General features: G+C 33.1%; 1 protein-coding gene and 1 long non-coding RNA gene across 2 annotated transcripts in view; one reads left to right on the forward strand and one right to left on the reverse strand.

Moving 5' to 3' along the window:
• The window catches only part of LOC146999584 (uncharacterized), a 69,999-nt gene that overhangs the window by 53,711 nt on the left and 1,700 nt on the right, over positions 1-14,588 (forward strand). The window lies entirely within an intron of this gene.
• Positions 1-14,588, reverse strand: part of LOC118184608 (uncharacterized) — a 593,523-nt gene that overhangs the window by 37,113 nt on the left and 541,822 nt on the right. The window contains exon 8 of the mRNA XM_085808461.1: positions 3,020-3,263. Coding sequence (XP_085664587.1) covers positions 3,020-3,263 — 244 coding nt within the window. The remainder of the gene's footprint in view (positions 1-3,019; positions 3,264-14,588) is intronic.

Genomic DNA, 14,588 nt, shown 5'->3' on the forward strand with positions numbered 1-14,588 from the left:
TCTTCTAAAGACTGGTAAAAGAATATTTTTTTAAACAGAAAAGACAGAATTATAAAATTATATAATACTGTGTTATAGCAAACACTTGTTTACTCAAAAATTTCGCCGAAATGTTACGTGCGTGAAACTTGAAATAGTAAAATTGGTTGTTGGAGGAATAGTACATTTTTACTTCCTTGTACGGAGTAAAGGAAGCAGCGTAATCACGAAATATTCCGGGTATCATATTTCAACGAAAATTTCCATTTTGAACGCTATCAAATGCAATTTAACAATGTTTTTGCGTGACATCTGTAAGTAAGGACAGATTAAAGGACTATTTTCCCAAAACGAATCATAAAACTGATTTAAAATGGATTCAGAAGAGAATTTTTCGTGGTGTCTGTACGTACGTATTTATGTATGTATTTCGCATAACTCAAAAACGAGTAACCTTGTTTCTGCGTAGAAACTACCTTTTAATTGTAAAAATGATTTTTTAAAATTGTTTTAACTGTGTTTGGTGTTTTATGTGTTCTATATCTTTCAATTTTTAAAGAAGGTATTTTAAGTTTTTTTTGTATTTTTGGCTTGCGGCGAAGTGAGAACTAAATTAATTGAATGGGAAATCTATCTCCAATAAAATTCGAAGAAATAAATTTAAGTGAAATGCAGGAAAAAATGCATATAATTTAATATTCTGTACAAAGAAGTCATGTGGTGTACACACCAGATTTTTTTTTACAGGAGAAATGCATAATATGATATCTTTTAGGAAAGCGTAGCTCGCATATTGTAGGGTAATCGAAATTAAAGCATTTTTACGGCGTTTCGGTACAATGTTCCATTTTGACCAAACGACATTTGAGCAAAGCAGTCGAGGTCGTTTTGATCAGAAAGAGGTCTCTGTTCTGCAGCAGTCGCATTTTTTTGCCAGATTTCATATCTTTTGACCCACTATTTTCTCTTATCAAAACGGTTCTACGGTATGAATGTTTCTTGTTAAGCTATCAGAAACTATATCTTTCTTATACACTAAAAGAGGCATTCTCCCAGTGCTTCCAGGAGTGTCTGAAACACTGAAGTAAGTTTCTAGAAGCAGATTAATACATTACATCTATTTCGATAGAAGGCATGAAGGTACTTCGAAGGTATGAAAAGCTTTGAAAATTTTAATGGAAGTCTATATGAAAATCGTTTACGATTTTATAGTTTTACACACAGATCTGCGCCATAAGCTTTTCCGAGCTGTCTGGAAATGTTTTGAAATGAAAATATACCACGTAAGATAATAACACTTGTACAAAAAATACGTTAAAATGAAATACAAACAACAAACTATTATGAACTATTATGAATGAAATGTAATACATAAACTACGGGCAAACAGTTTGGCAAAACACAAACAAGAACAAAAATTGGCACTGAGAAATTAATATCACAATGAAATGAGCAAGGGGGGAAAACTGAATAAAACAAAGAAAGATATATATTTTGGGATACCCAAAAATGACCGAAATGATAATACTGCAAAGGAGCAATTCGTAATTAAGAATCTACCGTTAGGCCTTGTTAACTTGGGATTTCGCGTGCGTATTTGCCAAATAGCAATCTGAGAATAGAGGTTCGTTCTCGCTGCTGATCTGTGTGTATTCGTGCTCGCAAAGTCGTGCCACTTCTGCAACGTTTCGCTGTAAAGTTCAAAGCCTCTGCACGTAACTTTGCTATTTGTTGAGGAATACTACAGCTGAGACCCTTGTTATGTTTCGGGAAACCCTTAAAGATCACGCTCTGACTAAATCACACATTTATAAGTTGTTTTCCCAGATTCAGAAATGCTGACATGTTAAATGTAGTGAACATCTACTGACGAGCAGAAATGAGGGAAACATTAAAAATGCACGAAAATGTAGTGAAGAAGATATTGTCAAAAGATCAGTCACACCGATAAAACTTTCTCTCTATTCGATGAGCCGATGAGCAAGTCTGAGAACGTTAACTCGCAAACAAGTTAAATTCTCCTGTTCTTAGAAACAACAACGTGGTTCTTAGAAAGAACAACGTAGCTTATCTCATTTACGATACTCACCTTTTTTTCTCAGTGCGATATTTTGTTTCCACGGGTAAGAAAAAGATCTCGAAAATTGTTCACTGTGTATGGAACTTATCTAATTTAATGTTAAATTCTGTTTACATGTATACAGGTAGGCGAAAAAAAGACAGGTAAGAGGATTGTGCCCATAAAAGTAGAAGTGGTAGTAAAGGTAAAAACTATAAGATAACTGATTAATAAACATAAAACCCTACAAGTGATTAGAAAAGGCAATTCAGTGATGTGGATCAGGTGCAAAAAAATACGCTGCTTGCTTTAACCCTTTGTCTACGAATTTAAAGAAATTTGCCCCATTTTTTATCCAAGTGAACAAAATATGTCATAAATAAGGTAAATTTAACATTTGGGATTTTTTTTTGACAAACGGGTTTAGAGCCAAAGCCTGGGACAAATATGTCCCAGTCGTAAATACATATGTCTCTATTACACTGGACAATCTATAAATACACGTACCACACCACACACCTATTACTCTGGAAAACTTTATTATATGAAATAGATTTTACATCGAATGGTACAGAGTAAAGCATTCTTTGCAGAACCCAACATTACACATTGCGAAATTCATATTTATTCTTTTCTCTATGTTCATTTGTGTACAACGAGCACAACGGCGTCTTGATTTTCGAACTATTGGAAGATGATACTCAATATTCAGGAGATTAAAAGTACTTTTTAACCCAGCAGTCATTTTTAAATTTTTAGTGGGACATATATGTCCCGTTGGTAGTCAAAGGGTTAAGTAATATTTCATTGCGAGTTCCATCAATGGGCAAATTATAGTGAAATGTGTATTGATGCTGGTGGAGAACACTTTGAAAAGAAATAAAACCTGCAAGTGTAAAACATGATATAATTGCTTAAAAAGAAAACATAATATTTTTTCAAGCACGAAAATGAGCAAGGAATGGATGGAAAATAACTCACCGTCCTTTTCTATTGGCCGAAATGCAGTGTAATGGAGCTTGAAGTCTGTGTCTTTGAAAGCATCCTTATGCGTGAAGAATCGCACGTATGACATATTAGTAGACGTTTTTTGAGGTTCAGCTGTTGTACCACAAAACTTGATACACTCTTTATCCGGAGTTCTGCCACCATCGAAGATCTGGATGAAGTTCTGATCGCAGTCATTGGGTTTGTATAGTTTGTAACTGAGGAAGTTCATGTACAGCTACAGGAATGAAAATACACATGAGCTTAGATACGATAGTTTTAAGTTACTGCGTGTAAAGAAGATTGTGGGGGATATTTATCTAAAAATATCAATTAAAGAAATGAAGATAAAAATTCTTAAATGAACAACAGCGAAAAGTAAATTTCGCTTTTCGTAAGTTTATACCTGAAATTTAAACAAATTTAAGAAAGGGCAAAGATATTTTTTTAGGGGGAAGAGAGTGGGGAAATGTTTAGGGAAAAGAAGGGGTGACTATGGAGAGGATTATAAAATATATGAAGAGTTAAAGAATTATTGCAGTATGTAAGCACGAATTAAGAGAAAGCACATCTGATATAAAATAGTACAACAAAAAGAAGCAGCCAATGAAAACGCAGAAAATAATAAAGTATGGTAACAAAACAAAGGAAAAAGTTTTTCTTCATTAACAGTCGGGTTCTAGTATTCGTTTTTTCAATAATATAAACCCAAAACATTTGACTTAAAAATATATCTATGTTAGTTCTTACATCTTTTGGGTCTGTTACATTATGCTATTGTAGCATTTATCATCCACATGGTTTCACAAATTGCCGATTCTCAAGAGGCTTTCGTCGAAACTATTGTCAAGTCTTTCCCACTAAAACATGACATTTCTCTGTTGTTGTTACCAATCTCACTTGTCTGACAATGGCCAGCACAAGCCAGTGACGTTCATCATGAAAAGGAGTCAAATGCGCCCGTCAGTGGCAAGAGCCAAGCTTCCAGTCTTACCACCAAGCTTCAGAAAGAACTTTTAGATCGCCGATATTTAGAGTGCCACAATACTTCACGTATACACTACATTTACAAACATCCATGCGTACTCCGGAATTTGAAACCGGGCTTTTCGGTACAGTAGTCAGAATCACTAACTACTATCCCAATTGGGCTGCTACATAGCATTTCTTAACACATGGAACTATTTAAAAGGAACACATAGAACTTCTAACACATGGAACTTCTAAATAATTTATATATTTCTTTTATATTTTTCAACAATATCTCTAATTGATGTTATTTATAATACAGTTTACTCATCAGATACCTGAATTATCATTTTGCATAACCATTTGCATTATTATTACCCGTAATAAAATATGCTTCTGGAATAATGTATTATGTATCACACAGTAATGCATAATTGTTTTGCGTTCCCGAATAACACGTTTTAAGCTATCTTTAACATTATAAAAGAAAACTCCGTGTAGTGTGATGAGCAGAGCGAATTTAAAACGTTATACATATCTTTTAACAAGTGGTAACTTTATTTAACTAATTAAAGAAACAAAGTCACAAAACGCTCACCAAGGAAGAACGAAGTATAAAATGGTCAAAAAATAGTATGAGTTTTCTGCTGCAGTTGAAACCCTAAGCACAAATACTCAAGTCGGTATTTGAACTGATCAGTGTTCACAGTAAGCCAGACATGTCCAGCCACTTGAGGTTTTGAACTTCATAACCCAACACTTAAGGCCACATAGTATACAAGGTGTTTCAGCACAGCAATTACAATCTTTCAGCAGAGATTGAGTACACCTAGACGATAAGAAATCGCGTAGCAATGCATGGTTGGAAACGCTTTCCTGGGCTTGTAGTGACAACACAAAACAGAGTGAAAAAATATGTTTTCTATGCTTATTGCAGCAGAAAAGAAGAAATAAAAGCAAAAACAGACAATGATCATCAGCAATAAAATGCTCGAAATTCCGACACCGGAACGTTATGCAGGCCTCATATCTCTGGCGCATGGAAGCTCTGATGTCATGGAAAATATCAGGCGTATCCCGGACTTATCCAGTAGCTGCCACGATGTATGCATAAAAGTTATTCAGCACTGCTAACAGAGGTTTCGCACACCAGTGCCTTGACGTACCCTTCACAGGAAGTAGTCAGTTCAAATGAGGTCTGGCGATCTTGCTGATCAAAGCACCGGACCTCACCGGATCCAAAGTTGAAGATATGTTTGCATTCAGGTGGAGACGCTCAGTCCTTGAATGAGCCAAAGCCGCTCCGACATTTTAGCCGTACTAAGCCTAATACCCTATTCGTATCTTTCCTTTCTTGTGTTTTGTGTCGTTACAAGGGCGTCAGGAAAGCGTTTCCGACCACATATTGCTATGTGATTTTTCCATCGTCTAGGTGTACTCTATCTCTCCTGAAAGTTTGCAACCGCTGTGCTGAAACACAATGTATAATTTAACATTTATTAACGGCCACAATATGACTTTTACTACTGCCGCATCTTATAATATTACATTTACGTTTTATTCTAAAAGATATTTATTGGAAAAAATACAACCGTAATATTTATAATATGAACCTTCAGTCTTTATTACATCTATATATAATTTGATAGACGTAGTGGTAACTACGATACAAAATGTTCATCGGAACATTTTCTTTTATTTTATTTTTCGGATGCTTCTTATGGAAGAAAGGTTGCTCACAAAAAGTACATACTTAAAAAAAAAAAAAAAAAAAAAAGGCTTTTTAAGTAAGGAATTTTGGCGAAGTGTTGGAAATTGTTTAAAGATACATACAGTTTTAATTAAAAACGTTGGACTTAGTATATTTTCTTAATGTTGCCTAATTGATTGTAGATTTATAGATTCCATATAGAAGCTCGCGGATAAGTTTCATATCAAATGAAAAAAGAATAATTAATATACAGGAATTTATTTGATGTTTCCAATATTTTATAATCAGTTCTCGATATCTTTTGGTAAAAGGGCAATTAGCTGCGTATTTTACGATTTTTACAAGTCATTGCAGAATTCGAGACTAAAGTAGATTGTTGTTCTTATTATGAGATCATCAGTATCACAATTTAATTTCGAAAATTCACATTTCTTGAAATATACTTAATAGCTGCTTTTGGCTTTAAAGACATACATCCAGTTTGTTTAAGGTAAATAGTCATATATATATATATAACTATAATGCACTCTAGGCTTTAGCTAATGACACGTGCAGCCTTTGCGTTTCGGCCTCAAAAATATATGTAGCACTTTACAATACATATTTATTCTGATGCTCTCTCGGCCCTACAAGGCTTGGTGAATCCGCAACCAAGCAATAGACTTCCTTTGGATATAAAAAACATTCATAACAAAATAAGAGAGAAAAATTGATATATATTTTCATTGAGTCAAGGCACATATTGGTGTTACCGGGAATGAGAGGGCGGATATGCTAGCTAAAGAAGCAGCCCTGGGAGAGGGTGATATTTATGACGCTATTAATGATTCCAGAAGAATTACCTTGAGAAAAATGAAAGCAAGTATAATTGAGAAATGGACTCGGAAATGGAACGGTTCAAATAAAAATAAGGGTTACTTGAAAATTTCGACCATAAAAAGAAAAATGGATCTATTTAATAATATAAGTACCATTCAAGTTATCACGGATCATGGTAGATTTCCGGCTTATTTAAAACGTTTTAATCTCCAGGGCAATGATCAATGCTTGGCTTGTGGGAAGTACGGAAATGCAGCTCATTTTATAGAAGAATGTAAACTGACCGAGAGTGTGAGGACGAGATTTGGAAAAATAAATGAACAGAATGTAATTGAAAAAAGAAAATTCTTGAATAGCTATGCAACAAAAATTATGAGGATTGTGAATGAAAATAAGACTATCATAGGAATTAGAATATTGTGGAAATTTTTGCTGTAGGGCACAAAAACAGTGAGTTAAGGCCATCATTGGGCATCGAGATATCAACTGCAAAGGCGCTTGAGTAAAGTTTCAATCACATTGAATATATTGAAACGGAATTTTGTTTGTTGATGCTTTTGATTTGGAATAAAAAGTCCGAACTCTTCAGAAGTTTTAGAGTGATTGCCAGCTATTACAAACTACATGACAAGACTGAAAACCTCGAACAATATTCAAACATCTTTACATAACAGTTTAATGAAAAAAGTATTTCGATCAAAGGTTTAGACATTAAATAAAAATTTAAAGAATATCTTAAGACGAGAGTCCTTCAACCTATTAGAAAATGGAAGCCACATTAAACATACCAGTTATGTTCGCGAACCACTAATTTATACAGCGTTGTATATAATTGTAAAATGACACCATCCAAGTGGTTCAAAGGCCCTACTCGAATCTAATGGTCATTTAGTCATCATGAAAAGTGTTGTCCAGGATGCCCAAAGGAAGCGACTGATTTTATCAGTCAGAAGAAGAAAGGAAGAGCTGCATATACACAGCCGAGGCTTACGCGAGAGTCGAATTCACTCTTGATTTTCGGGCTATTAGCCAGCCTCCTTTAAACTTTATACCTTCCAGGGCGAGCGGTACCAAAACAGTAGTACGTTTAATGTCTTAAGATTACTATTTACTGTAGATTACTATCATTACTACTTATGTTATGTTTTAAGAGGTACCCATAGAGTATCATTAGAATGTGCCATATTTAGTGAATAATAAGTGTGAAGTATGGCACTATGAGTAAAAATCCTAAATCAAAGTTTTTTAAAGTTTTTACTGTGTTTTAAAGAAAAGGGAGTCGTTTTGACTTTCTTTGTGCGGATGAATGATAACCCAATGGCTTTAATTTGCTGTAAGTAAGTTTCAAAAGAGCACAATATAAAACGGCCCCATGACACAAAGATGATTTGATGTCCTTCAAGGCTAGCTTCGTAAGCAACAAAGTGTACGTCTTCAGAGGGAAATTAAAAGATCTCGTCTAAAGCTAGTTAGTAAAAGATGTCTCATCGCCAATGAGGAAATTCTGTGCCGAAATAGTAAAGTATTTAAAAAACCGAGGTTATCTGGAACACCTATTGAATGATGTGCTGAAGAATATGTCATTGATAGTAGCAAACTTTAAAAAAATATGGTCGCATCATGAATTCATGTAATATTCTTTAAACGAGACCGAAAATTTAAAAAAAAAAAAAAAAATCACGAATAGCTCTGTTTATTCGTAGCACAAACAATCCTATATTACAGGATTATTTGTGACAAACAATACTGTTACAGAAGAACTATTAGCGGGCGTACCTACGAAGATAAAAACAAAAAGCATAGCTATTCTTCGAAGCTGTCAAGAAAATGCTTCGGCGTTTCGATCTCGCCTTATCAACCTTCAGCGTTTAGTAGCTGATGGTTTGCTGCCAAAACGGGAATGAAGAAACCTTTTGTAATGCTACTGTAAATAGAGTCGGAAATAAAAGGAAAGTGTTTTGTCGTTGTTACTGATTATTTTACCAAGATAGTTTGCGCATAAAAGCTATTGGATTTGAGAACATCATGAAAGTTATTGTGATCGTCATCAACTTTATTACTATAACAGAATTGAACCATCATCAGTTCCAAGAATTTTTGATCGAAGACTACAAGATGGATCACGGCGATGTGATTTATTATAATAACGTACGTTCGCTTAACAAAGAGAAGGTTATTAAAAGAATATTTGACTTAAGAGGCGAAATATAGTAGTTCATTCACAGCAAACTGAAGCCGGCTGTAGAATCAATAATGTGATATGGTGAAAGAAATTGCCTCTGTTATCGACATTTCATTGCACATAAATGGCTTAATAAGTAAATACGAGGCTATAACTAACAGATTCAATGGTGCACAGTGGATTCTGTTTGATCATGGCTTTCGTGGTCATATTCAAATATTGGAAGGCACATCTGAGAGTTAAAAATACTACAAAACTAGCTACATTGCACAGTGAGTTCGAAGACAGATTTTAGTAATTTTTTTGGAGCCAATAAACTTTAAATTTATTTTCTAAACCTTTGAGTGTCGACGCTACCGACAATAAGGATACCGACATACCGGAGCTCCTTGAATTTCAAAACAATTGGTCTTTAACATAAAAGGTTTTTAGTGTTCCCTTTGTATATGTTTTACAAACACTATATTTCGGAGAATGCATTTCCTAATCTTCGCGATACGCTTTGAAAATGTGTGCTTTGCTAGGAAGCACATATTTATTTGAAAATTTTTTCTCATGATTGTGAAGTCTAAGGTAGAATGTGAGATTACGGACCAACTTCTCGAGACCAACATTGCTGCCGAATTGAGAAGTTGGCCAAGGGAAAGTACTGTCATCTTTCTCGTTACCATCGAAAAATTGAAAGTTTCTTTCATTATTTAAAAAAAAATTATTACTTTTACATATAAAATTTTTTTGCATTTAAATTATTTCTTTTATTTAATCGGGTTTTAATGTTAAGCAGCAGCTTTTCAAAAGGGCGTGGATCACAACAAATAGCTTTCTAATCACCTTTGGTAAAACAATTTTCGATATTCCCCTATACTTACAATAGAATTAATAAATTATGTACGTCTTATTTGCTTACCTAGGCGCAATAATATTAAAAGACGTTAATGTACTAAAGCATATTGTAAGTAAATTAGTCCAAAATATTTTATAGTCTGGCTGTATTTTTTATTGCAAGCAAAACTGAAATTCTTTGATCTTCTTAAGCAACTTATTGAAATAAAAGTTATAAACACCGAAACTCAAACAATTCCAAAAAAACCTCTGAAATGATGAATAAATCTCTGCTATTTTACAAGAAAAATAATAGCTGAAGCAAACGATTCTCAGATTTTTTCTCTCTTCTGTTTACAAACTCGCGCTTCTTTGATTTGAGGAAAGGAGGGCATTCACACTCCTAAAAATAAAAGTGAAGAACCGCCGAGTGTTTACTTTTTTATTGTGTTGCAGTCTTTGATAAAGCGACAGACAGATGGCGTTGCATGTTAAACCGTTTGAAGTACTAGTTGCTAAGTAGGGAAAGCTGTCAGTAGTTTCAGGAAATCCACACAGAATCGCCGAAGAAAAATGCAGGTTAAAACTACTGAGGGAAATCTTTTGCTTGCACTTAGTATCGTTGATGTGATTTCTAGAACGGAATTTTTTAAATTCTTATTTCTTTGTAAAGATAAATTTTCCTTTGGGCATTCATTGGACTTTTCCCCCCATCATCTCAGATATCCCTTTGCGAATTCATTTGACGAACTTTCTACGGAGTGAGCACTCGGTCGCGGCAATTCTTTATAATAGACTAGACTAGTGTCAAGGGGAAATATTTAATGACTTAATTATTTTAATGCAACAGAGAAAAAACGAAAACAATGTATGGTATACAGAAAGAATATCTTTAAAGGGATACAGAAAGAGACACGACATAATCATGGTAATGTTTAGCTTAATATAGGCACTAATTAGCAACAAATTTCAATCTGCTTTACCTAAAACGTCAAACAGGAACGAAAAAAAAAACATTAAATGAAATTCTTATATCAAAAATTAATTATTGAAATATTTAGTTAATTTCATTGTTATGATTTGCATATGCCGTGTGGCAACACTTAGTACTTCCGTAATTTTCATCTGCAGTTTGTCAACAGAATGTAATTACTGGTATTTTAACTTGGATTACACCCTTTAGGATTAAATGAGTCGTTTTCTTTGAAAGTGGTATAAGTCCATTTTAATGGTAATAATGAATTCAATCTGCTATAAGCTTTTTATCTATAAACAATCCCCTCCCTCCGAAAAAAAACCCTTAAAAATGTTCATCATTTTATCAATATAAGTTTACGAAGTTAACGAAATTACAAATGTAATTACTTTGGTGAAGACATATATAGTTCAAAAATTATACTACATAATTTCTCTAATTCGTTTTCATATGTGTGGCAACACTGTTTATGATATATAAATTTTCGTTCGTTTACTGGAATTTTGGTACTTCGCCCGTTAAAACATAAAACTTAGTAACATATTCTGTTTGTTCATATAAATTCAAGTAAAAAAGTAAGATTGCCTCTAAAATACTAATTGTGAAGAGGCAAATTAGCTGAAGATATGTTGGATAAGGGTTTTAAAATACAAACCTTATACAACACTGTATAAAACTACATTTGATGAAAATGAGGAGTTTAAAACACTAGATTTATCCTCCAGACGAGGAAAACTTAAAAAATATAAAAATAGAATACTAGCACCTTCATATCATCATGCTACGCCCATCACATACGAAAAATTCAACGATGTGATGGATCTATTACCGTATATTCCTCCAACACATTATGATTATTTTCATAAACTTTCTTATAATGATAAAAATTAAAAAATGGCGCGTATTAATGTGTAGTTAAAATTAAATGGCATTATTTGAAAAAATATTGAAGTAAAGCCTTTTTATATATTTTTTACACATTTCATAAAACATTCAGAAAATATTGGTTTGATTCCATTGAAATCCCATATTTAATATTTCATAAATGTATCAGTTTCACATTTTGTTGATTTTAAAAGTGTTGTAAGTCTATTTGAGGTCATCAAAAGTATAAATTTCTTTTAACTAACATTTTAAAAATTATCACATTATAAATCAAAATCAATTTCATATTTAAAAAATACAAAATGAATGTATTAACATATACCAATATTTTTCAAACCATTCAAATACAAACCCTTAAATATCTCCATATAATATAAAGTAGACTTAACCACTTTGAAAGAAAATGCTAAAATATTTGCGTTATATCATTGGATGATGTTTATTTTATAATTATGTATTCATTCTGATGACCCCCTACCTCGTATGATTTTATGTGGCGACGAAATGATGGGATCTGAAGAATTCGATACTTTATAAACATGACCTAGTTTCGTTTTTAACTGAAGTTACCTCGAGTTTTGATTTCCGTTCGGAATATCTGCTATTCTGCAATCGCCGAAAATGATATTAAAGATTTAAGGGGCTTCTATACCGAACAAATAAGGTTTTTGTTAGAAGCTAATGGAATTACTGATTTAACCTAACGGAATTACTGATTTCATGCTAATGGAATTACTTTGATAGCTAAAAGTTGAATTAAAATGATAAGCATTCTTATAGAGCTTGCTACAAGGAATAAGAAGCTATCGAATAAAATGTTCAAGAAATTGTGACCACATATTAAACCAACATTTTTTCCCCTAAAATCATCCAAAATTTATTGCAGGTTTTAACCCTTTGTTGCATACAAATAATCTAGAGAACTTAAACGAAAATGTTTGTATTTTTTCTACTTAAAATAACCTTAGTAATAATAAAAAAATTAATTTTATTCAAATTTCGTTTTAAATAATTGCTACAGTTTGTTCACTACAATGGACAGCATGCATATACGTACTTGCATACAAATCTCTTCCCAACGATTTACGGTCATGCATTTGAAATCATTTCCTGCCTTGTTTGCAGTGATCATTACCATCTTCTAAATGGTAAATCAACAACTGACATGTACATACAGATCTCCCAAAATACCTTCATTTCGTCGATTGTGATTGAATTCATTTTGCTGCAATTTTGTAACCTGTACCTATTGGATTCAAATGTCAAATATTCTAGAAATTCCTTGCCAAACGTAAACATTTCCAGTGGTGATTTGGCTTGATAAGCAGTACATTTGGGTTTCAATTCACTCTTTTCGGCAGATCTTTATCTACGCACTCCACAATTTTCTTAAACTGACATTTAAAATAAAATGTCTAAAATTACTAATTATGAATAAAAAATGAAAGTATAAGAAAATGTAAGCAATATTATATAATGTTTACTATGAGAAATTGTACTAACTTGGAAACAGAAGTAGCAGCCATTTTCCAAATAGCAATGTTTTACTTAGTGATGCTATATAGCCATCTATGATCGACAGTTGAAAGTTCTAATAATATAGAATGAATAAACACAGGAATGGAATATGTTAAGGCATTTACAGAAAAATAAACAAATTTAAACTTTTGTCTACTAGAGTGGACATGATGAAACAAAGGGTTAATTTCATAAAAGAATGCAATGCAACGATGTAAGTATGAATGATTATGTAACGGGATTGCGCCACTTAGCGGAACATGGAAATTTCGGGAATTCCGTTAAGTGACCGTAAGAGATCAGTTTGTTTGTGGAATATGTAAATGAATTAATTCAGAGATTTCTTTCAAAATCGAAACTGACGATGCACTATCAAAGGCTTATATTGCAGAAATAGCAGCTAACCAGACAAAAATATTTATTTAATTGGTAATTCACGGTCTTTTACAAAAAATAATGTTCAAATTAGGCTGCTTATATATATATATAAACATGAAATTAGGAACGCAAAAGTGAAACATAAAATTAGCACGCAACAAACCTGAGTTTGGTGTATATTTAACCAAGATCTAAATCGATTTCGAGGGCATTCAGGTACAGGTCCCTCTTCCTCAAGACGAAAGAAATATGTAAGACTTGCAGATTGAGTGAAGACTTGAGTCTTGAAAATTTCTTTGCTTCTGGCGAAGAGGGACCTGCACTTTAATATCTTCGAAATCGATTGAGATCTTGACTAAATCTACGCCAGTCTCAGGCTTACTGCGCTGCTAATTTTTGGCTGATTATGTAAGTAGTAAAAATAATATGCCAACTAAGAATTCTACTGCCCAAACGAACGTAATTGCAAATAAAGCTAAAATAGTAATTTGCCAGAGTTGCAGGTGGTCAGCAAAGTCGTACACAGTGTAAATTTCGTATGCCATAAATATAAACGAAAATATCACACTATAAAGGTTCTGTTTCTAAGATAAATAATGGTAAAACATTTTGTTCGTCATAATTCAAAATAGAATAAGACCTATGAAATAATTGCAGATTTTCGCAGAATATTCTACGAATTCTATTGGTAAACGATATGTTTTTCGTCATAAGGAAAAAACTACAATTTTCATTAAAAGGAAAATGAATATTATGGAAGCTGATTCAGAACCTTTTTAATTCAATTATTTCTTATGATACCTTATATGAATTTTTTCCTAAGGAAACAAAAACAGTTACTCATACTTGCTCAATAAAATTATCTGGGTTCTAGAGAAGGAATACAAGGAACTTGTCATAAAAAGTATGAAGAACGTTTGAAAGAAAATGCAATGATTTTAAGAAACTGGGATGGAAATTCTGATTACAAGTAAAGAAAATACTTGCATGTTCAGTTGTATGTTATTTGCGTTGCGCAACTATGCTATGAAAACTAGATTTATGTTAGATTAAGTTCGGTTCGTGGTTCGAATCCCGCGAACGGGCTGGCTGCATGGGCGTTTTCGTGGTTTTCCCCATGTGTAACGTGTATACGAGCCAGTTTCCCTTAGAAAGTCGTCCACGAAGGCATCCCTCCCTTTAGGCAGATAGCCCTCGTGTGCTTTGCCATAATTGAATAACCCAACCATTCAAATTCTGTTCTTTAAAGCAATAACTCCCATTAATTTTATATTTGCTTCTGTAATATAGATATTATAGTTCA

This window comes from Stegodyphus dumicola, chromosome 1 (genome assembly GCF_044657685.1).
Source record: "Stegodyphus dumicola isolate Sdum_Otavi_A_Nest chromosome 1, ASM4465768v1".
NCBI lineage: Eukaryota > Metazoa > Arthropoda > Arachnida > Araneae > Eresidae > Stegodyphus > Stegodyphus dumicola.